We start from the raw sequence: 25,060 nt of genomic DNA on the forward strand, positions 1-25,060 counted from the left end.
GCATCTCATGCTCCCACAACACCCTGCATAGCCCTCTGACAACTGTCACAATGATTTTTAACAGTATGTAAGCTCCCTGAGGGCAAGAGAATGCTTCATTCCTGCTTCCCTAGGCCAACAAGGTTGGGCATACTGCTGGCAGGGACTCTGACTCCAGACTAAGAAGACCTGCAGATCAAGGGCTCATAGCATGGCGACCCATGCACCTTTCTGCCCTTCACTTCCCCGTCTGGTGGATGGGGCTGACTGGGACATCCTGGATGGGGTAGAAGGGCTCTGGACAAATTGCTGAGGCAGTCTAGGCTTTGGAAGCTGAGCACTGTGTAGGGCCTTTCCCAGCTGGTGAAGAGCAGGTGCCGGAGAATAGTTTGCTGAGTGAAGAGTAGGAGCTGAGGCCGCCTGGGCACCTTCCTCACATCTGGCTGTCTGAAACCAAGGGTGGATAAAGGGCTCCCGATGTCATCACATGAACTCCTTCCCCAGCTCATGTCTAGGTCATGGAAAAGGTTCTTCTTCAAAAAATCACGAGGCCTATGATAAGTCCTGTGGAACAAACCTACCACTGTGTTAGAGCTGAGAGGGGAAAGGCCATTGCTCCTTAGGTATCATCATTCATTCATTCAATAGACACCGTGTGACACACCACTCTGTACATGAGGGGAATGGAGATGAGGAGGCTAGGTCTCTGCCCTGAAGGAGTCAGCCTGGACAGAGCCGTATCGGATACAGCTTCCATTCTGGCCTGCCTGGCTGTCCCCTTTCCTGTTCCCCTGCATTCCTTCTCCACATAGCAGCCACATGATCATCTAGAACAAAGCGGATCCCCAGCTTCAACCTTCTAAAGACCTCCGTGAGGCCCTCTAGGACAGGGGTAGGTGGATGAGCAGATGAGCTTACATTGAATCAAGGGAATCAGAGTTGCCAAGAATCTGGATGTCTGTCTCCGTCCCAACTCCTAAAATCAGTATTTGGGGTGCTGGAAGTCTGAGTGTGGTGAAGGTGAGGGGTAAAAACACACATAGTAGATCTAAATCTCAGGCCTGTTAAATTGCAATCTGGGTCGTGGGAGAAATTCTTTATTTAGATGCTTCAGTGACCAAGAGACGGAACATAAGCACACGCACGCACACCCACACACGATACGGAAAGGCATTTACAGGCGAAGGGATAGGGAGTGTTGGGAGGAGGTCACAAGAGCAGCCACAGGCTTCTTTGACCCAATGAAGAGGGATCTCAGATGGTGACCCTCCCTGGAATTCTTGTTTGAAAGCTACGAGGTAAAGTCCATGCCCAGTGAAATCCCAGGCCATAAAACACAGTAGTGTTAGAAAAGTCTAGCTGTGGGGAGAGGGAAACATCACTGCGGAAACTTACGCCAGCTCTCCTTTCTTCTCCTGAGCCTATCCTGCTCCTTGGTACCCAGAATCTCCTGGTGGATGGTAGGGGAGGACTAGCACCACAGCAACCTGGGCAGGTGTTTTGCTGCAAGAGGGGAGAGAGGGCTGGCAGGGCCGAAGGGCAGCAATTAACCTCTGAGCGTGCTGGCACAAGGCAGTTTGCCTTTAAGGGTAGAGAACCATCCGGAAATTTGCATGTGGGGACTTTCCCATATGACTCTGGGTCAGAGCACCTATTGGAGCTTTCCATGATCCCAATGGGTACTGAGGTCTTCAACTCTAGTTTGTCCCCAGTTGATGCAGATCCTTAGCACCATTCAGGAACCGTGGAGAAGGGGGCTAAGAGGGATAGCAATGCTCTGCCAGGACTGTCACTGCTTCAGGAGGAGACTTCACAGTGGGCAGAAATCTGTACAACTGGCCAGCATCTGATCCCAGGCTAGGGAAAGCTTGAGCCTTTTGCGGGGAGGAGGAGTGCCACATTAACTCCAAGCCTCCATGCGGCAGCTACTTCCCTCTGCTCTAGGCTAAGATCTGGTGAAAAAGCTCCATTTCACTGGAGATACCTAGAGCCTAGGGAGAGCTCAGTTCTTTAGCGGCAGGGAATGGTCAAAAATCGACCTGCAGAGGAAAGACAGGCCTGGGGCCTCATGACATAGGGCCCAGAGGAACTGGGGAAGGGAAAAGGCCATCCTTCAAACTATCACCCTGGGAGACCCCAAGTCCTGCCAAGATCCCTGCTTCTCTTATCCTGACCTACAGGGCTTATTCCAAAGGGGAGGAATGGGGTGGATTTGCCTGGACAAATCAGAGGCTGTCTGTGGTCCCCTCCTGCCTCAGGCCTATGCAATCTCCAGGTGTAAGAAAGGAGGAAGAAGGAGCCATCATCACAGGAATCTGGCTCACGGCTGGTCCAACCTGGGGTGCTGGACAGAAACACCTCTAGTCTTCCAAGGTGGTTGAGTCTTTCTGAATGGGTTGCCTTTGCGTGGGAATCTGGCCCAGAGGTGAAGCCATTGTTTTTGGTGACCTGCAATTTGAGAAGGAACAAGGACACAGGGTTATTTTGGGGCAGCTGTGATGGGACTCCAGGTAGCTTAGTCTAATGATAGTACAGCTCTTTCAGGACCTTGGGGTAATAAGCAGGGCAGCTCTCCTCTACTGAGGGCCACTGCATGTTAGGCACAAGGCTGGGAGTTTTGCTTCCAGTATCCTATTTCATCCTCATGTTAATTCAGCACCCCCATTTTACATACGAGGAAACTAAATTCAGAACATATAAGTGACCTGCCCATAGTAAGTGTCTTTTAAGTGTGGTAGATTTAGGACTGTAGCCCGTGCTTTTCCTCTATACCAAACCCGTAGGCAGGGCCCTATATGACCCGGATGATACGGAATGACCATTCTTCCCTCACATGGAATGTAAAGTGGCTCTCCTATCACTGTCTTGCTAGTATCACCTGACACTGTCTTATTTGTTTAAAGATTTGTTTAGGATCTACTTTTACCACCAGAGGGGGATTTGAAGGATCAGGCTGTTAATGGCAATGGTCTTAGTTCCTACTGTGGGTCCAGGACCCAAAACAGGGCTTGGCATGTAATGGGTATACAATAAATATTTGTTGAATGAATGAAAGCTTATCTGTAATAATTCCCTTTATTGGTACTAGAACTTCACATATATTATCTCTAACCCTCACATCATCCCATAAGGTGAGAATAATGAGCTCCATTTGGAAGTGGCAGAGCAAATTGAATGGGATTTGGAGTTAAAGAGGTTTGAATCCTGTGTCTAACTCCAAGTAACTATGAGATCCTGGGGCAAGTCACTTAACCTACCTGACATCAGGTTTTCCTTGCGTTCTAATTCAGAGCTGCTGCTGCAAATTAAATAAGATTAAACTAGGTGTTCAATAAATTGCACTATAATCTTACAGAGCCTCTTTGAGGTCCACTGACTCACCTAAGGTCACATAGTGGGAAAGGGTAGGAAGAAAACAGTAAAACATTAGCTTTTTCAAGTCTGGGCAGCCCCAGGGTAGGGCTCTGGCTGGCTCCAGGCTGTCTGCCAAAATTGCACTGGTCAAGTTGTAAGGGAGGCATACTGAAACGGAGGGAGACCTAGGCTGAGTTGCTACAGCTTGTCTCAAGCCCATGCCTAAGGGGAGCTTCCTAACTAAAGACCTATATATCAATATAACGGAAGATCGGCCACAGTGTGGGAGAGGAGACTTTGGGCACAGCAGAGAGGACCAAGGATGTTTTGACCCCAACACTGTACTTCTACCACCTTTAATTCATTCAGCTGTGTAAGCAATGCAGAATCAATCACCAAAGTCAAAGCAATCATTTCAGCAGACTTGCCTGCCTGAAACTGCTTCCTTGTCTGTAAAATGGGGATAGTGGCACACGGTCCACACTACAAGTCCCCTTCAGAGAGGAAGGGGCAGAACCAAGTGGGCCCTTGCCTGTTCATATCTCCTGGCACCCCAACCTCCCCATCAGCATGATGCCCTGGAAGAGCATGCCGTGAACCAGAGGAGCCTCAGTGTGGATTATGGCTCTGCCTCAGAAAACCACTCTGAATGGTGGCTGCCTATATGTAAAATCAGAATAATAATCCCTTCTTCTCAGGATTGTTGTGAGGATTACTTGAGAGAATTTGCTTGGTATATGGCCCGAAACAGACCAGGAGCTCAAAGAATGTTAGTCATGTTCAAGATTATCTTGAACAGAGGACTTTGTTCATCTCTTCCTTTCAAAGCATTGTCACGATCTGTAATTACTGGTTGTTTACTTGCTTATTGTTTGTCTCTTCCATCACAGTGTAAGGCTATTCTGAGAGCAGGGTCTGGGTCTGTCTGTCTTGGCCACCACTCAGGGAGGGTTGGTAAAAATTTCATTAAAGAACCTGGTCGTACCTGGTAATAACCTGTAGAGGGAGCTCTTGCCACAGAGTTGATGGCAGTGAAACCCAGCATCTTTAGGCCAGTGATGGGGGAGGGTGGGGTAAAGCTCCCTAGACAGATGGCTAACAGACAGAAAATCTAAGTACTCTTAGGATAGCACCAAGGAAATCGTTTATGTTTTTCTACTAAAATCTCCAGCAGGTCTAAAGGCTGGGGAGAAGCTGAAGGGAGAAGAACTTAGAGAGGAAACACTTCTTTCTGTTAACTGATTGAGCTTCTATTGACTGAGAAAAGACTGCCAGGATGGAATGGCTTTGTTCTGATTCCAAAGCCCTGAGCTCCTGCTGCAGACCCTTGAATTTCAAAGTTGACTACTCACTGGTTCTTGTGTTTGAAGCCGCTGACATGAGCTTGGTACTGTTCTATGGAGTTCAGCACTATCTTACATGTCTTGCAGGGGTAGCCCTTTCCGGCTGAAACACATAAAAGTAAAGATGTTAGTTATCCAATAAGAAGGAACCTGGGGACTGCTGCTTTTGACAGTATGTGCAAATGCCCTTCTGAAGATGGATAGGTGGCATGAGATGAGATGGTTGGCCCTGAAAAGAATCCCAGAGGCCTCAATGCTCAGGGGGCACATGTGTGCCTATGTGTTCCCTGGGGCTGAGGACCCCCTCATTCCCAGCATCACACCTGGTCCAGAGGAACTGTCTGTTAAGCAAATAAAAGACTAACAGAACAAAGAGGTGGACACTTGGTGTAACTGTCTGACTTGACTGTGCTAAGCAGCCACATTAAGGATGCTCTTTGCTAAGAGATCTCTGGGAAGGTGCCACTCTCCTCGGGGTTGCAATAACAGTAATTAATTAGAAGACCTGTTATGAGAATCAATCTGTCTATTATGGGGCTCACATACCAGGACTGCTCCAATGACAAAGTGGCCTCTCTTCACATGGTCTAGCAGAGTAAGCACGCGTCAGGAGGGAAGACAGGGGGCTGGACTGCTGGCTCAGCATTCCTGTGACCTTGGCTAAATCCCTCCCCCTTTCTGATCCTCAGCTTTTCTTGACTATAAACCAATTATACCACAGCCATAACACTTACAATAAAAAGCAGCCATTATTTACCAAGTGCCTGATACAGGCCATACACTTCATGTAATTTTGACTGGCCCTCATAATGATCCTGTGAAAATCATTCTCATTATTCTCTTACAGAGGAGGAAAATAAGGCACGGTCACCTGCCCAAGAACACAGAATTAGTAAGCGGCAAACTCGGGCTTGGCTGACTACAAAGGCTGTACTTATTGCAGCATGCCAGGTGCTGGCTGTGCAAGACAGGCAACTGCACACATGACTTTTGCAGCATTTCTCTCTCTCTTTTTTTTTTTTGCCATTTTTTGGGCCGCTCCCGCGGCATATGGAGGTTCCCAGGCTAGGGGTCTAATCGAAGCTATAGCTGTCGGCCTACACCAGAGCCACAGCAACGCAGGATCCGAGTCACGTCTGCAGCCTACACCACAGTTCACGGCAATGCCGGATCGTTAACCCACTGAGTAAGGCCAGGGATCGAACCCGTAGCCTCATGGTTCTTAGTCGGATTCGTTAACCACTGAGCCACGACAGGAACTCTTGCCGCATTTCTGAATCATCTGTCACCCTAAAGTCTCATCAGTTCTGGAGTGAGATCACCTGGGTGCAAATCCCAGCTCTATCATTTGTTTCTTTTTCCTTTTTTTGGCGTATAGAAGTTCCTGGGCCAGGAACTTCTATACGCCATCTGCAATCTACACCACAGCTGCTACAATGCCAAATCCTTAATCCACTATGCTGGGCCAGGGATGGAACCTGTGCCACCAAGACAATGCTGGATCCTTAACCTGCTGTGCTACAGGGGGAACTCCCCCGCTCTATCGTTTCTTACCTGCAGGACCAAAGCCCAGCTACCTAAACTCTCTGGGATTTGATTTCCTCATTTGCAAAAGTAGAGCCTCTCTGAGACATAGGTTCCTTACCTATAAAACGAGGTTAAGGAGTTCCTGTCATGGCTCAATGGTAATGAACCCAACTGGTATCCATGAGGACATGGGATTGATCCCTGGCCCCGCACAGTGGGTGGGGGATCTGGCATTGCCCTGAGCTGTGGTGTAGGCTGGCAGCTGCAGCTCTGATTGGACCTTTAGCCTGGGAACTTCATATGCCATGGGTGTGGCCCTAAAAAGATAAATAAATAAATAAATAAATGCAAGATCGTGTTTAAAAAAAGGGAGTTAATATTAGTATCAACCTCACAAGGTTATTATGATTCAAATAAAAGCAACAGGCACATAGTAGGTGTTCAATAAATGTTAGCTTTTATCATATTAGGATTTCACTCTTATGGGAACCATGAGTCATGCTGGCAAAGAGGTGACGATTATCTTTTTTTTTTTTTTTTTTGTCTTTTTAGGGCCGCACCTGTGGCATAGGGAAGTTCGCAGGCTCAGGGTCAAATCAGAGTTGTAGCACCGGCCTACACCACAGCCACAGCAACGCAGGATCTGAGCTGCATCTGTGACCTACACCACAGCTCATGGCAATGCTGGATATCCTTAACCCACTGAATGGGGCCAGGGATGGAACCTGGGTCCTCATGGATACTAGTCGGGTTCATTACCACTGAGCCACAACGGGAACTGGAGAGTATCTTTTTTTTTTTTTTTTTGCCATTTCTTGGGCTGCTCCCTCGGCATATGGAGGTTCCCAGGCTAGGGGTCGAATTGGAGCTGTAGCCACCGGCCTACACCAGAGCCAGAGCAACGCAGGATCTGAGCCGCGTCTGCAATCTACATCACAGCTCACGGCAATGCTGGATCGTTAACCCACTGAGCAAGGGCAGGGATCGAACCCGCAACCTCATGGTTCCTAGTCGGATTCGTTAACCACTGTGCCACGACGGGAACTCCGAGAGTATCTTTTAACCAGTCTTCCGTGGCAGCTACAGCTACTGAGAACACCAGCAAATCTCTTGTATCCCAATAGGCTAGCCAATGTTCCCTGCTACATTAGTTTCTCTTGTATCTTCGGGTATTTCCTGGATGACACATCCCATTAAAATATTTAAGGGGAAAATTATTGTAGTCAGAATTCCCGACTTATTTATTTATTTGGCTGTGCCCATAGCAAGCAGAAGTTCCCAGGCCAGGGATTGAACCCATGCCACAGCAGTGACAATGCTGGATCCCTAACCTGCTAGGTCACCAGGGAACCCCATGATCTTTTTTAGACATTGAAGGCCAGAATTCATAGTTCAACACTATGCCAAATTTTGGATACTTATGCCCTTGGAATCTTACAATGCTGCGAGATAGATGGTTATCTCCATTTTTCAGAGCAGGAAACAAGCTCAGGGAAGTTAAATGGTTGACCTGAGGTGAGAGCTGCCCTCTGGTTCATGAAGCTCCTGTTCTCCCCTCTGCAGTTTTTGGGACCCTCCTATGTGAGGTGTATCTCAGCACAAAGTTTACTGATCTGTAAGCTAGATTCAAATCATCATTTGGGGCAAGTGAACAGAGACACACACTCTTTCCAAGGCCGTGGAAGGCTTCCCTGTATCTACATTTAGTGGACAAAGTGGGTGCTTAGGAGCCTCATCATAACTGACCCCTCAACAACACCTGACAAAATCAATGACCCCTCCTTTCTTCAGTCTCCTGGCCCTAGGCTTTCAGCATGCTGCACTCTTGATTTATTTCCTCTGCTGGCTCCTTCTCAGTTTCTTTGGCTGTCTCTTATTTGATCTCCACCATTTAATACTGGCATTCTAGATGGCTCAGTCTTGGTTTTCCTTCTTTCTTAAAAAATTTCTTCTTCTTATTTTCGGCTGTACCTGCAGCATGTGGCGATTCCCAGGCCAGAGATTGAATCTGTGCCTCAATTGTGCAACGCTGGATCCTTAGCCTACTGAGCCACGAGGGAACTTCCTTTTTATTATTTTATATCATGGCAAAATACAAACATCAGAAAATTTACCAGTGGGGAGTTCCCGTCGTGGCTCAGTGGTTAATGAATCCAACTAGGAACCATGAAGTTGCGGGTTTGATCCCTGGCCTTGCTCAGTGGGTTAAGGATCTGGCGTTGCCGTGAGCTGTGGTGTAGGTTGCAGACGCGGCTTGAATCCTGTATTGCCATGGCTCTAGCATAGGCTGGCGGCTAGAGCTCCAATTAGACCCCTAGCCTGGGAACCTCCACATGCTGTGGGTGCGGCCCTAGAAAAGACAAAAAGAGAAAAAGAAAAAAAAAAAAAAAAAAAAAAAAAAAAGAAAGAAAGAAAAAAGAAAAGGAAAATTTACCAGTGGAAAAGAGATATTAAGGGAATGAGCAGGGTGGGATCAAGTTAAGTAGGGGTAAGAACTGGAGCAGAGGAGGGTCAGCTGCAAGAGCACCCAGAGGTATGCCAGCTGGATGCTATGTTGTGAAACAGGGCTCTGAGGATCTTGGTTCTAGTTTCCAGATTCCTCAGCATACGGGACTGATCCTGTTAAAGGGGCAGGCACTGCCTGTATGTGGGAATAGTAAAGAATATTAGTTGTTCCTTTCTGATTTTGAAGAGGTTTGCAAAGCAAGGTCTTTCCTGTCTGGCTTCTATAGGCACTGGAGAAGCAATACTTGGCACCCTGCTAGAGGGATCTTCTCCTTGCATCACAGTTACTGCTTGCACTCTTCTCATGTGTCAGCATGGCCCAAGGACAGCTTGGGCTTATGGCTGCTTTGGGGTTTGGGGGGTTGGCAGAGAGATATGATCTTCCCCTTGCTCATATGTGGTCTCGAACATTTATGGCATCTGGGTGTTGACCTCTCCAGATTTTGGGAAGACCACAGATGCTCTGAGCAGTAGCTTCCCTGAGGCCAAGTTTGTACCTGGATGCCATGAGGGTCTGGTGCTGCATCTCTGTAGCCTGGGGAGGAAGACTTGAGGACCAACACCAATGCGCACATAGGCTCCACAGGACAGGGACTGTGTCAGTTTGGGTCACTACTATACTCCAATGAGGGAACACAGCAGGTTTTCAATAAATATTTGCTGACTGAAAGAGAAAAGAATAATCACTCCCTCTGGGAGTTCCCACTGCAGTGCAGTGGGTTAAGGATCTGGCGTTGCCACAGCTGTGGTGTAGACTGCAGGAGTGGCTTGGATTCGACCTGTGGTCCAGAAACTTCCAAATGCCTCGGGTGCAGCCATAAAAAAAGAAAGAAAAGAATTGCCCCCTCCCCATCCTTATCACAGTCTGTGAGTAGGTGCTGTGAGAGGAGGGATCCTGAGGACAGTATAAAATCTGGTGGAGGCTGCTGAGGCCTTCGCACAGGAAATGTGAGTGACAGGGAGTTTAAATCCTAGGTTACAAACTGGTGGCCTTTGCCCCAAATACAGCTTGCAGGCAAGTTTCACACACAGGATTTAAACTTTTAAAAATTTAGTTGCATATTTAAAAATCTGGAGAATTCTTATTCAAGTCTGGCTCCTAGATTCTTTCAAAAAACTGGAAGATATGGTAATAACTGCCCAGGGTTGTCTGGGAGAGGCCTGTAACTCTTCAGCTAATCCTATCCCCTTCCGGCTCTTTCACATATTTAAATTTCCTGTCTGGCTTCTATAGGCATTTGAGTTTGCAATGCCTGCTTCGGAAGACCTCAGGAGGCAAAGTGCAGCTGTGGTGGTCCAGGGAGCCCCAGCAGTCAAGCCCTGTTCCAGCTCTGGGTGTAAACAGGGCCCCCTTACCTGATGAGTCAGTGACAGCAGGGTCGGCCAGCCGCCCATAGTGTGCCATGAGTTTGAGCTTGGTCTCCTGTTTCCTATGTTTCTTGCCCACATAATGTTGCTGAGCCATGACAGGGTCATTGAAAGTCGCGTGGCAGAGGCTGCAGAACTTGTCTGGGTCTATCATCTCTCTATTCTGGTGCAAGGCTAAGGTGGAGGCCACAAGGAAAGGGTTTGTAAGGCGTTTCGACAGAGCTGCGGCGAGAGAGTTCAAACAGAAACAATGAAAAAAACCAGAAGGTACCAGTCTTTCGAGTCAGCTGAATGCAAAGAAAGGCTGGGTCACTAGTTAACCACACCTGCAGATGTGGTGCTGCCTGTGTGACTCACACAGTGAAAGCCTCCTTTAATTGAGAAGATATGGGGGAGCCCAAAGACCAAGCTACTTTGTTTGGCAGCTTTACTTTAGGCACAGGAATTCTGATTTTCTCATATTCTGAAGAGGCTCTGCACTTCTGCTATCAAGCTACCAAATTATAACAGCTTAGAGATGTGCTTGTAGTCTTTTCGTCCTTCAGAATTCCCTAGAACTTCACAGCAAATGGGACAAGAACTTTGGGTGTCTTATTCCCATCCTCAAAGTACCCCAGTTACAGATCTGGAAGCCAGTGCCCAGATGTAGAAACTGTGGGCCTGGAGGGTCGTTTAGAAAAGGCACCATACTAAGGAGGCCTTTGGGGCTATCCTGTCTTCTAGGCTGAGTGGGGGAGGGAGGATGGCATTGACATTTTGTTGTGAGCTTCATATATATATATTTCCTCTTCTGGTACTCAGAACTACACCATGAGGTGGGTATCATTTTGCCACAATACAGAGAAAAACCAAGGCTCAAATGGGTGAAATGACTTACCAAGATCACCCAACTAATGAGTGGATCTGGGTCTGTGTGACCCCAAAGACCATGCCCTCTCTGCTATGCCAGGCTGCCAGAGTATGTGGCAGGGAAACATGAGGCCACAGCCCAGGCTTTCACCTTCAGGAAACATCCCTGGCTTGGTCCATGAATTCAGTCAATCAGAGTCTGGTAAGGGTGTAGGTGTAAGCCTCCTGTGGGCCAATATGTGTCCTGTGCTGACTGCAGGCTGCACTGCTGCCTTATAAAGGGGGTGCCATGACTCACCACGTGTCCACCTGGCCAGAATGGCATCAATGTAGCAACCACTGCTTTAAAAATGTGGCCCCACCAACAGTGGGGGTGAGGGTGGGGCTCAGCAGCACTCACAGACAGATGCTTTTTCATCTCTGTACTACTTCAAGGGGGAAGTTTGGAGGATTTTCCGCAAGCCAAAAGAAACTTGCTGGATCTTCCCACAATGGTTTTCCACATAGGGAATCCCAATTCCCCTGGCTACTGATTTTCCTTGGTCACTGTTTTAGCAAGTCACTTGAAAAGCAATGTACATGTTGTAGAATATTTAATAATATGAGAAAATATTCACTATGTGGCATTGAGCGAAAAAAATAAAAGGTCATACAGCAAACTGTTTCTTATGTCCTCAGTTCTGTAAAACAACAAAAACTATACTGGTGATATATGCAGAAAAAAGACCAAAAGCATTGAGTAAAAGGGTGCTTTTCAGTATTTTACAACTTTTCTACATTGAATGTAGATTTGATATCAGAAAAGAGGAATTAATGGTCATTAAAACATAAAGGTCATTTTTTTTTTTTTTTAAATGGCTGCACCCGTGGCACATGGAAGTTCCTGGGCAGGGATTGAATCTGAGCCACAGCTGCAGCAACGCTAGTTCCTTTAACCCACTATGCCTGGCCAGGGATCAAACTTATATCTCCGCAGTGACCTGAGCCACTGCAGTTGGAATCTTAACCCACGGCACCACAGCGGAAACTCCTAAAGGTCATTTCTTAAAAGAATGAAGAGAAGCATCAGAGGTGAATGGCTAAGTAAAATTGAAGGAACCACATAAGGGACATCCAATAAAAAAGAGAGTTATGGGAATCGTCCCTCAGAAAATAACTTGAAATATGGCAAGAGTATTTTACAAGGATGTCTGCTGCAGTGTTATTTATAAATACTAATAAAGGAGAGGGGGGAAAAAACATAAATGTTCACCATTAGAGGAATGGTTAAATAAATGTGGTCTGATGGGATACTCATAGTTATTAAAAATGTTTATGAAAAAGTTTTCAATAACATGGAGAAATATGTTATATCAAATGAAAGGCATATACAGGAAAATTATACACATTTGGCCATATAGTTATTAAAAGATATGTGCAATCTATATGTGTGTACTGGTATTTCAAAATGTTACCAACATGTTAATGGTGTTTCTCTCTTGGTAGTAGGATCTGGGTGATATTTTACATAACTTTTGCATTGTTTGAACTAGAACTAACAGTAATGAGTATGTATCATTTTTATAAAAACAATAAAGTTAAAGTAATCTTTGCTTATATACATAATCTAGATATACATAAAACAAATATACACACAGATATACACACACACACATAACAAGAGATTATAGGAGAAACAGTACTCCAAAATGTTAACAGTGGTCATCTTTGGTAAAATTATGGGTATTTTCCTTTCCATTTATCTATTTTTTCTACAACATGTTTGTATTACTTTTACATTAGAAAAATGTTTAATTTCAGAAATATAGTTATTTCTCATGTAATAGTTATTAAACTCATGTAATAACATGGGAATGTGCTTAAACTACAAAATTAAAAGTTAAAGCAGGATACGAATGGTACATGCACTATGAGTACAACTATATAAAAACAAATCTGTCATGTGACAGGGGCCAAAAGTAGATATGGAAAATAAACTCTTGAATATGGCATCTTTGGAATGGGCACATTCCAGGAAATTTTCCCCATTTATGGAAAAATAATGTCATGTAAATCTAACGGTAAGTGACCTTATAAAGTTCTGTCTTAAGCTAGTTTCCCTTGGCCTAATGTTTAACCTTTTTGGTACCATAAATGGTACCAACACTGACTTTAAACAAAAGCAATCAGTACAAATATAACTTAATTATGAACAAGCGATAAGCAAGGCCAATGACACACTCCAGGTGGTGGATGCTTGACCACTTACTGCATTTTATGTGGGGATTCCACTCACTGGCTATCTTAATGATGGCAGTAATACTGTAATAGGAACTATCATTTACCGAGCATCTATTATGTCCTAGGTTCCTTATAGATATTATTTCATCCTTATAACCTATGAGGTAGATAGTATTATCAACATTTTATAGGTGAGAAAATTCAGGCATGAAGAAGTTAAGCCATACAGATGGTAAAAAATAGCAATGCCGGATTTAAAGTTGAGCATCTATGACTTCAAAGTCCACATCCTATTGTCTCATAGTTGGAATATTAGATTTGGGTGAGATAAGAGAGTGTAATTATGAGTCATTTTAACCTTATCTTCAAAGCCTTCCAAAACACAGTTGTCCTATTTTTATAATATAGCAGTATAAAAAAGGACAAGTGTTATAGACAGCATAGCCGACTTTTTGGTCCAAAATAAAGAGAGAAGCAAAAATTACCAAGAGAAATATGAAACAAAAATCAAAGAACTTCCAGTCTTGACTAATTGCAGTTAGCAGAGATTAAAACTCCCAGAAAGTCAGGAGTTAATGAAAGTGAAGGCTGAGCCCCATTGGTGAAAAGACAAAGGGGGCTATTAGCGAAGTCACTGCACTGGGAATGAATTCATGGCAGCTGCAAACAGTTTGGGGGGCAGTAGTGGCAGCACTGAAGTATTCAGCTTTGAAAGGCAAGTCCTTGTCTTGAGGAGAACAGGCAGCTTCGAGGATTAAAGTGAGCAGGGCATAACCTAAGCATACAAAAAAGACACTGCTTTAGCTTTTAACTTGGAATGCATGGTAATAAGGGCAGGTGGATGCTGGGAGGGGAAAAATCTAAGTGAGAGAGTCAGAAGATAGAATACTCTCTCGGTGTGCATAGCCTGGAGGATTTTGGCATTCCTGAGTTATAATTATTTGTCAGGACAAAAGCTCAGGGCGAAGAGGCTTCTATGAAGAAAAACTGATATAACCAAAGATAGGGAGGTTAGGTGAGCACAACTCTGATGCTGCATTTCAATGAAGCTGGGTCTACTTTGATATTTTTAAGGGCTCTCAAAAGCAGTTCAACCTCTCCAGGTCTGTGGCCCCAGTGAGCATCTGGGAGCACCTGGCATTGGTGCCTTGAGGACGGGAGGGGTCCCGATATAGCACCACTCAGGAAAACCAGTACCTTCCACCTTAGTGGATTGCTGCTTCAGCTTTAAGTTCTTTGCGTGGGTCTTCCCCAGGTAGTGCGACTGGGCCACGACAGGGGAGGAAAAGGTCATGTTACAGATGGGGCAGCACTGGTTCTTGTCTTTGCTTCTGCTGCTCTTCTGGTTAGGAGAAAGAACACAGGTCTGATCACGCCACTGCCCGGCCAGAAAATCTTCAATGGTTCCCCACTGCCCACAGGAGAATGGGCATTCAAGGCCCCCTTCACACACTAATCCCAACCTACCTTTCTGGATTCTTCGCCAGCTACTTCATCCCATGCTCTACTCACCATACCCCATTTTGTTCCCTGCTGCTTCCTTGTTTTACTTGGGCCATTTCTGCTGCCTAGAATGATCTTCCTTTCTTTCCTGTCTGGCATATGTCTGCTTAGCCTTCAAAGCCCAGATTAAATATCACCTCTTCTGAGAGACTTTTACTCAAGAAAATTACTCAGTAAACAATTATCAAGCCACTTTTTTGTGATTATTCCAGGAAGAATTAATCCTGTTCTCCTTCTGTATTCCTGGAGTGCATTAAATAGATCTCTATCATAACACTTGTCACCCTAAACTGACAGTGTCACAGCTTAGGAGACCCTTCTGTGAACTAAAGTGCAACGTTTGGGCATAGACCCTTGGACTTTGTTTCCTATCCTTAGTACCCTACTGGAGTCTGGCACACAGCAGATGTTCGCAGTTTGTTGCACAGGCAGATCAATGGGTTTTATTTCATGATTATGATCAGGCTAGAAAACAATGTATTTCCAGCCTAAATTAAGGGCTCCCAGCCTCTCTCTTTGGTCTGATCTCTGAATAAAGTATACATTCTAAGATAGCATTTTTCATCCTTGGTACTCTTGATGTTTTGCGTTGGATAATTCTTTGTTGGAGGGGAAGGGGCCCATGATCTCATTTGAACTATTTGGCCACCCTGAGAGTTGAAAGGACAAAGATATAAAGAGGTGAAGTGACTTGTCCGGGGTCATAGAGTTGTTCTTGTCTTTCTGAATTCTAAATTCTAAGAAGGACAACCAGGGGATGAGTCCAGTACATTTGGAGAAGGATAAGCAAGGCCCTTCCAAACCTGTGGTCACTATAATAGGGAGGTACAGTTTGTAGAGTAAACTCTTGCCCACTGAGCATCCACTAGGAAGTGAAATTTTACCTTACAATATCCTAACAGTAAAAGGTATTACATTCATTTTATGGGTGAATAACAGAGAGGTTAAGTGACTTGGCCAAAATCACTCAACCAGTATGTTGCTGAGCTAGTCCTGGGACCCAGTCTGCTGACTTCTCATCCCATGATGTCTGCATAGCCTGCCTTGGAACAAAAATACTGGTACACTTGAGGGATAGGGGTTGTTTCTGCATAATTCTCACAGTGTTTTTAAGGCAAAAAGCGATTTACATCTTGATCAGAGCAGGCATTTGGAAAAGTGTTCCTTCCACTTGTTTATTCCATTCATGTGCTGCACTCAGCTCTTTTCCTCAGCTCTTAAGCAAGCAGCCTGGCTTTCTCCCACTTTCTTGAGCGGGGAATGGACAGCAGTCCTACTCTAATAAACCAGTGGGTGTAACACAAAACAATGGCTCTATTTCCTGAGCCTCTACTATGTGCCGGGCTCTGTGCTGGGTGCTTTTATAAACCTTCCCTCATTTTAGTTTGAAAAAAATCCTAAAAGGTAGTTGATATTAACCTCCTCATTTTTAGTCTTTTTTTTTTTTTTTTTTTTTTTTTTTGCTATTTCTTGGGCCGCTCCCACGGCATATGGAGGTTCCCAGGCTAGGGGTCCAATCGGAGCTGTAGCCACCGGCCTATGCCAGAGCCACAGCAACGGGGGATCCGAGCCGCGTCTACCGCAGCTCATGGCAACGCCCCACTGAACAAGGGCAGGGACCGCACCCGCAACCTCATGGTTCCTAGTCGGATTCGTTAACCACTGTGCCACGACGGGAACTCCTAACCTCATTTTTATAGAGGAAGAAGTCAAGGCTCAGAAAAGTCACGAGACTTGCCCGAGTCACATGACAGGGCGGAGATTTGAAGCCAAGTTGATCTGACTCAAAGCCCACGCTCTTTCCACCACACCAACCTGCCTGCTGGCTTCATCAGGAATCGAGCAGTCTCAACATGGCAGCTGGATTACCTGATCTGAGTCTAGCTTCTTCGTTTCCCCCTTTAATGTCTCCATTCCATGGATTGCTAGGTATCTCTTCACTTTGTTGGCATGTTTTTTGCTCTGTAAGAACCCAGGAAAAAGATCAAAGATAGCCAAATGCCATTTCATATCTAAGGCACTCAACAACACTTACTATTTTCATCTGATTCATCTTCACAAAAACTTCTGAGGAGAGGGTGGGGGAAGAAACCTAGTTTATTAACCTTGTACAAGGCACTTAAATCCTGTCAAGTCTAATCTTCACAACAATTTATAGGAAAATTATCTTCACCTCTTATAGATGAGGAAACTGAGGCTGAAGATAGTGAGGTTTCTTGCCCTAGATGAGTAGCAAGAGTTGTGATTCAAACACAGGTCTATTTAAAGCTGAAACACATACTGTCTACTGTACCAAGCTGCAAGGGAACATATAATGATCCTGATATGGATGGAAGAGATGAGACTGAAAAATTAAGTCAATCTTCAAGTCACAGCCAACATGCATGGAGGCAACATATGGGTGGCTAAGAAGGAATTAACTTCACTGTGCAAGCCAGGGAGAAGTGGTGGCTTGGCACTAGGTCTAGAAAATAAAGCAGTTCCAAAGGAACAAGGACATACCTGGTAGTGTGCCAGCTTCTGGGACTCAGAAATGAGCAAGGCGCAGCAAACCTTACACTGGGTATTGGTAAAGAGACACTGGTTCTTCTGGATCATGTGTTCCACTAAAGAGAGGAAAATAAAAAATCTTTCAGGGAATTCCCACTGTGTCTCAGTGGTAACGAATCTGACTAGCATCTATGAGGATGTGGGTTTGATCCCTGGCCTCGCTCAGTGAGTTAGGGATCCAGCCTTGCTGTGAGCTGTGGTGTTGCAGAATTGGCTTGGATCTGGCATTGCTGTGGCTGTGGCATAGGCTGCCGGCTATAGCTCCAATTCGACCCCTAGCCTGGGAATCTCCATATGCCATGGGTGCGGCCCTAAAAAAGAAAAAAGAAAAAAAAATCTTTCAGTTAAAAACCTGCCCCAGGAGTTCTTTTGTTAAGGATCTGGAGTTGTCACTGCAGTGCCTTGGATTGCTGTTGCGGTACAGGTCGATCCCTAGCCCAGGAACTTCATATGCCATGGGCACAGCAAGAAAAAAAAAAAGGTAACCCCCCCAATAGCACCATTTTTGAACCGTGCCTCAAACACAAGCACTGAGTAATGGAATACTGTACCATTATATCGGCAAACCTCAGTCACCCCTCCTCTACTGCTTTCATGACTTCAGCTATATTCTTGTGCCAATTATCATTTACTTTATCATTTTATGTAAGCCAACTCTTTTTTTTTTTTTTTTTTTTTTTTTGTCTTTTTAGGGCTGCACTTGCAGCATATGGAGGTTCCCAGGCTAGGGGTCGAATCAGAGCTGTAGGTGCCAGCCTACACTACAGCAACAGCAATGTGGAAACATCTATACACTGTAGGTGCAGCCCTAAAAAGACAAAAAAAAAAAAAAAAAAAAAAAAAGGCATGAGTTCTATCATGACATCGATAATCTGAAGCCAGGGCAGAGTCCAGAAAGCTATGAGGGGATGGCAAGCTCACGTGTTTTACCTTCTACTCTAAACCAAAAAATGGTCAAGTTTCCCTGGAGGGAAGTGCTTGGTAGGGAACTCTGAAGGTGCTCCCCCTACTCCACAAGATCTAAAGCTTATTAAAGAAGCATGTTGTCTGGCTATATTTCTGCCTCTTAGGGTCTCTTGCTTATTTCCCCATTTTCCCCCTATACTGTTTAGTAAATATTTGTGAAAGACTTTGGGTGCCTCAGTTGTGCTCACAGAAACCAAAGGAAGTGGGTCTGTGAATACACCTGGGCCAGAGCTTTATTTATTTATTTAGTCTCTTCAGGGCTGCACCTGGGGCATAAGTAAGTTCTCAGCCTAGGGGTCAAATTGGAGCTGTAGCTGCCAGCCTTCGCCACAGCTACGCCAGATCCAAGCCATGTCTGTAAACTACACCACAGCTCACAGCAACACCGGATTCTTAACTCACTGAGCAAGGCCAGGGATTGAACCCAAGTCCTCATGAATACTAGTTGGGTTTGTTACCGCTGAGCCAGGAGGGGAACTCCTGGGCCAGAGGTTTTTAAAGGGAGGGTGAGAGATTCTTCAGCATGTGAAGCTTAAAGGGAAAAATGTTAACCCAGGAGTCAGAGTCCAGCCATCCCCTCTTCACCTGGAGAGGCTGGATTTTGTTTTGTTAAAGGAGATGCTCTTGTCTTTCAAGGACATTCAGATTCTACCTCCCAAGACTAAATAGGGCAAGGATCATATCATTTATTTATTTTTTTTATTTTTATTTTTTGTCTTTTCTAGGGCTGCATCCGCGGCATATGAAGGTTCCCAGGCTAGGGGTCAATTTGGAGCTGTAGCTGCCAGCCTACACCACAGCCACAGCAACATGGGATCTAAGCCACGTCTTTGACCTACACCACAGCTCATGGCAATGCTGGATCCTTAACCCACTGAGCAAAGCCAGGGATAGAACCCACAACCTCATGGTTCCTAGTCAGATTTATTTCTGTTGCGCCACGACGGCAATGCCAGGATCATATCATTTATGACTTTGTATCCCCAGCATTGAATAAAATGCCTGACCCATAGAAGGGGCTTGGTGAATACCTGCTGAATGAATGAAATGCTCCTCTTTGGTCTCAGAGATTACACTCACACAGTTCACAAATATGTATTCAGAATGCCTTCTATGTGGAATTCTCTTGTGGTGCAGTGGGCTAAGGATCTGGCCTTGTCATTGTAGTGCCTCGGGTTGCTGCTGTCGTGTGGTTAAATACCTGGCTTGGGAACTTTCACATACTGCAGGTGCAGCTAAAAAAATAAAAATAAAAAAAGAATGCCGTCTATGAGCTTAGTGCTGAGGCCAGGTCAACAAATAAGAGTATAAAGTAAATAAATAAGCAAAATAATGAGAAATATTATGAAAACAAATAAACAAAGTGGTAGAGAATAATGGGAGCAGTATAGTCAGTTAAGACCATGCATGGGAGGCATATGCCATAAGAAGGTCTGGGGGAAACAGTGCTCCAGCCTGAGACAGTGTCAAGTCTCTGAGGCAGGGATGAGTTTGGCATGTGCAAGGACTGAAGAGAAGGATAGTGTGGACAGAGTACAGTGAATGAGAGAACAGTGATAGGAAATGAAACCGGAGACACAGCTTGAGACCTACCAGATCGTGCTGAATGAATATGAGGCCTTATAAGTCATGATGTGAACTATGGATTTTATTCTTAGTGCAATAAGAGGTGACAAGATACGGCTTATGTTTTGAAAAGATTAGTCTGTTCGCTCTGACAGTAGACTGTATGGGAATGGGAATGAAAGCAGGGCGAACAGGGAGGAGGTTTTGTAGTCTTCTAGGCAATAGAGGATAGACATTTAGGCTAGGGAGGTTGGCAATGGAGATGAGGAAAGTGGATGGATTTGGAATTATGCTCTGAAAGTAGATGTGACATCCAATTTCACTGATTGGATGTAGGAGGTGAAGTCAGAGAGGAGTCAAGGATAACTCCTAGTTTTTCTCTTTTTTCCTTTTTTGCCTGCCCTGCAGCATATGGAATTCTCAGGCCAGGGATCAGATCCAAGCTACAGTTGCAACCTACGTCACAGCTGCAGCAACAACAGACCCTTAACCCACTGTGCTGGGCCAGGGATTGAACCTGCATCCCAGTGCTCCAGAGACAACCGCCAATCCTGTTGTACCACAGTGATAGCTCCAACTCCTAGGTTTTGAACTTGAGCAACTAACAGATGAGAACTGGAGGAGGGTGGTCTCGGAGGATAAATTAAAGACTTTTCTTTTGGCTATATTAAACAAAGGCCCTACTATAGCCTGAGGTGTGGCTGAGACTGTGTGGCAATGGGGACCTAAGAGGGCCCAAGTTAGCCACATACTCCTGGCCAACTCTGAGGTTATGCACTATGTACAGAAGAGATGCAAAAGGGCCTGACAGAAGGTAAAAGCCAAGGCTGACTTTATTTATTTATTTATTTTTAAATTTTTTGTCTTTTGTCTTTTTAGGGCCAAAGAATATGGAGGTTCCCAGGCTAGGGGTTGTGCCGGCCTATACCACAACCACAGCAATGTGGGATTCAAACCGCATCTGTGACCCACACCACAGCTCATGGCAATGCCAGATCCTTAACCCACTGAGCAAGGCCAGGGATTGAACCTGCGTCCTCACGCATACTAGCTGGGTTCGTTAACCACTGATCCACGACAGGAACTCCTATTTATTTACTTATTAATTTATTTTTGCTTTTTAGGGCCACACCAATGGCATATGTAAGTCCCAGGCTACCGGTCAAAGTGGAGCTGTAGCTGCCAACCTATACCACAGCCACAGCAATGCCAGACTGGAGCTGCATCTGTGACCTACACCACAGCTCACAGCAATGTTGGATCCTTAACTCATTGAGCAGGGCCAGGGATCAAACCCGCATCTTCATGGATACTAGCCAGGTTCGTTACCAATGAGCCACAACGGGAACTCCGGAGCTGACTTTAAAACGGCCTGAACTCTGAATGCACTTTCCTACCTACCCACAGATCCAGCTGCAGAGGACTGAGTCCTTATGGGCTCCAGGTATTTACTGAAGCACTGGCTGACCACTAAGCAACACAGACACGTGGAAGACAGGAATGATAAAATGAACCAAATTGGGAATATTTATTCTTAAAGTATTTAGCCACCAGGAAGTGGTTTTCTTGCAAAGTGTGAGGAAACTCTAACTTTTCCATGCATGAAATCACATGAAGAGTCCTTGAGACTACATGAAAAAAGAGAGAGATGCCTGGCCAGCCTATAATGCTGTTTCAGCTCTAGCCATCATGAGACTACAACTGTCTAAGAGACCTTGAGTCAGAAATGTCCAGCCAACCCTTTCCTGAATTCCTGACTCACAAAATCTGTGAGAAGTTCATAATATTTCCCACAGAGGGAAACATAACTTACATGAATCATCAGAATTCTGAGAAGGTGGCCAGAAAGTTGCCCAGTTATCCACAAACAACTCTAATCCAACTACCAATTACCAGAAATGGGCAGGTTTCATATTGGACATTAGGTGCTTAGAAAATCATTGGAAAGGCTGAAGGTGCTAGAGTTGAGCCTTCCAGAAATGTCTCTATGAACAATGCATAACTGTTTCAATAGGTGAGTTAAAGCTTCTGAGGCCTCCATTGAAGCCTTGCTGGCAGTAAGCAGCTTCCATTGTCACTGCGCATGCCTCTTAACCTATGAAGCTGGAGAACGGATGCAGGAACACTGATGAAGGAAGATCTCATAGTTCTACCACCTTTCTTATTTATTTGTTTATTTTATGGCCATGCCTGTGGCATATGGAAGTTTCTGGGCCAGGGACTGAATCTGAGCTGCAGCTACGACCTACCATACCTCAGCTGCAGCAATGCTGGATCCTTTTAACCCACCATACCAGGGATCAAACCTGTGCCTCCACAGTAACCCCTACTGCTGCAGTCAGATTCTTAACTCACTATGCCACAGCAGGAACTCCTTCCATGACCTTTCTTGATAGTAACTATAGCCAACAGCCATAGGAATATGATCTTCACAGCATTTCTATCTTTCAGCTCTTATGAGAAGGCAACTGATTTACAGGATTTAATTTGTATCCCTATAGTAGATAAGCAGAGGATGGGGCAGAGGCGGAGAGATCTAGAATGTGAAGTACAGGGTTAATTTTCACAAGGTCAGTGAAGCAGAGCCAGTAAATCTAGCCTTATCAATAACTAAATCAAATGTGAATAGTCTAAATAGCCCACTCAAAAGGCAGAGATTATTAGAGGATTAAAAAAAGCAAGATCTATTCAATGAAAGTCTATTTAGCAATAAAAGGAATGAAGTTTTAATACACACTACAATTTGGCTTAACCTCAAAATATGCTGAGTGACGGAGTTCTGTGGTGGCTCAGTGGGTTAAGGATACAGCGCTGTCACTGCTGTGGCTTGTGTAGCTGCTGTGATGCGGGTTCAATCCCTGGCCCAGGAAATTCCACATGCCACAGGCACGGGCAAGACAAACCAAAACCAAAACCAAACATATTGAGTGAGAGAAGCTAAATGCAAAATACTACATATATATGATTCCATTTATACGAAAAGTCCAGAAAAGGCAAATTTACAGAGACAGAAAAAAACTAGTGGTTGCCTACAGGAGGAGGTGAAAGTGAAGATTTAATGTAAAGCGGCACAAAAGAACTAACTGGAGTGACAGAAATATTCTAAATTAGATTAGTGCCATACAACCCCATAGTTTTACTAAAAATCACTGAATTGTACAGTTATTTTTTTTTTTTTTGTCTTTTGTCTTTTGTTTTGTTGTTGTTGTTGTTGTTGTTGTTGCTATTTCTTGGGCCACTCCCGCGGCATATGGAGGTTCCCAGGCTAGGGGTCCAATTGGAGCTGTAGCCACCGGCCTACGCCAGAGCCACAGCAACGCGGGATCCGAGCCGCGTCTGCAACCTACACCACAGCTCACGGCAACGCCGGATCGTTAACCCACTGACAAGGGCAGGAACCGAACCCGCAACCTCATGGTTCCTAATCGGATTCGTTAACCACTGCGCCACGACGGGAACTCCTGAATTGTACAGTTATAATGGGTGAATTTTATGGTAGGTAAATTATAACTCAATGAAAGTGCTAAGAGAAAAAACAAAAAACCAAGTTGAGTAGGACTTGGTATTACAGGTTATCTACCTAGACCTCAGATAAATTATTGGACAAAGTGAGGAAAGGAGAGAAATGTTCAAAGTGACAGTGTGCACACACAGACAGTTCACTTTTCAGCACACAGATGCTGTGTTCTCTGCTTCAGGGTATGCCTTCTCTGTTCCTTGAGGACAAAGGTCACTTCCTCTTTGTGCACCTTCAACTCTTAGATATTCCTCTTTAGTGCATCCACTACATTATACTGCAACTGTTTTGGTGTCTGCTTCCTGGACTAGACTACAAGCTCCTCAGGACAAGGACAGTATTTTCCTCATCTCTGTGGCTCTGAGGACAGCCAGTCTTGAGAACAGAGCAGGTGTCAGTGAATGTCAAATGAATGAAAGGAAAATTGCTGAGGTTGAGGGCGGAGGAGAGGCAACTTTGTGCTAAATACATTTGAATGTATGAGGATGAAGGAGACAGGTGCTCTATACTAATTTAAGAGTCAGACTGGACTAAGAAATATTCATCAGGGTATAGGTCTGCATACCACTCCAAATTTAAACATCTTCCTAGACAAAAATTCCATTTATCCCAGGGCAATCAGTTCACAAGCAACATATTTACTTTCCAAAATTAGTCTGCTCAGCAAGTAAACAAGCCTTTAGAGAAATCTGATTTCCCTGCAGATTACCTGACAGGATTAGCACAAAGGCCCAGTTTGTGTACTTCTGGGTTAGTTAAGCAGATAGCTCTGCTGACTGTGAAGGGTGTCACATAGCAGGGTCAGGGCAGCTTTTTCCATCCTCCTTTTTCTACTCCATCTTACTCAGTGCCAAGTCAACCTGGGAAGCTTCAGTCCAGAAGTGGCCCCCTGGGTAGCCTTGTGTATCCTGTTCTCCACAACACTGGGATACAAAGAAGCTGGAGTCAAAGTATATCCTGGTCAGGTTCTCAGGCTCCTGGCCCACATCTCTGAAAAGGGACCCAGCTGGTGGAGACAAGAGATATCAAGAAGCAGGGGGTAGGCCAGGGCTCGGTCACCAAGTCCAGGAAGGACAATGGTGTAAGGCCTTCTAGGGCCCTCGGAAGTGTAGGGCATGAGAAGGGAGGCAAGAGACACTAGGACCGGGAAACCTGGAGATTGGTATAGTGAAAGGGCTAAGAGTCTGGCCAGGCGAGGAAGGTTCTGCAGATCTGAGACGGTGATGACGGCACGCCCAGATGATTCCAGTCCTGGAGTTTAGGAAGATATGCGCTCTGGTGCATGAAGAAGGCGGGGGAAAGAATCCCACGCCCGAGCATGAAAAGGCCCTTGATCATTTGCACGCGATTCTTGGGGTGCCGCGGTCTCGATTTTCAGTGGAGCTACCCACGGCGCTCGGGCCCAGGTGGGGTGCACGAGTCAAGGGAGTCCCGGGGCGCGTCGCGCAAGGGGACAGGTCGGGCGCCAGGGGGTGTGACCGTAGACCCGGGGGCTGATCCGCATTCTCGCCCCGCGCTTCCGCCACTCCCGAGGAAATGAACAGGCGGGCGAGGGGATTCCTGCCTCTGAGACCCCCGGACTCACCTGCCTCCCTCCCCACTGGTTGGGCCCCGGACACTGCTTCCCAGAGGCGGCGCGCCCTCTCGCGGTCGAAGCGCAGCGCATCCAGCTCCCGGCCCTCCCGCTCCTCCGAGCTGTTGTATAGCTGGGCCACGCCGCTGTCCGCTGCTTCCACTGAGCCCAACGCGGGATACTCCATCTTCCCCGCAAGCTCTAACCTGCCGATAGCCGCTCAGGAACGTGGGTCTCGCG

The 25,060-nt window shown here is 45.6% G+C and overlaps 1 protein-coding gene across 10 annotated transcripts; it reads right to left on the reverse strand.

Moving 5' to 3' along the window:
* Nucleotides 1-1,054: 1,054 nt before the first annotated feature.
* ZNF346 (zinc finger protein 346) lies at nt 1,055-25,057 on the reverse strand. Of its 10 annotated transcripts, none has more exons than XM_085009179.1 (8): nt 24,833-25,057; nt 23,957-24,170; nt 17,151-17,254; nt 16,518-16,610; nt 14,343-14,487; nt 10,065-10,250; nt 4,686-4,779; nt 1,061-2,427 (listed from the first exon to the last, which is right to left on the reverse strand). In XM_085009179.1, exons 3-8 carry the CDS (start codon nt 17,244-17,246, stop codon nt 2,340-2,342), a joined length of 702 nt encoding a protein of 233 aa, XP_084865305.1. In that variant the 5' UTR covers nt 17,247-17,254; nt 23,957-24,170; nt 24,833-25,057; the 3' UTR covers nt 1,061-2,339. The 10 variants fall into 10 exon arrangements, 8 of the variants coding, with proteins under 8 accessions (NP_001231409.1, XP_084865305.1, XP_084865303.1 ...); XM_085009177.1 differs by having other exon boundaries at nt 10,065-10,298; NM_001244480.1 differs by lacking the exon at nt 23,957-24,170 and having other exon boundaries at nt 1,055-2,427; nt 24,833-25,048.
* Nucleotides 25,058-25,060: the final 3 nt, after the last annotated feature.

The sequence above is a fragment of the Sus scrofa genome, chromosome 2 (assembly GCF_054392235.1).
Source record: "Sus scrofa isolate SSC_HxYL_T2T_F1_AM1 chromosome 2, Sscrofa_HxYL_maternal_Yorkshire_Landrace_v2.0, whole genome shotgun sequence".
In the NCBI taxonomy this organism is placed as follows: Eukaryota; Metazoa; Chordata; class Mammalia; order Artiodactyla; family Suidae; genus Sus; species Sus scrofa.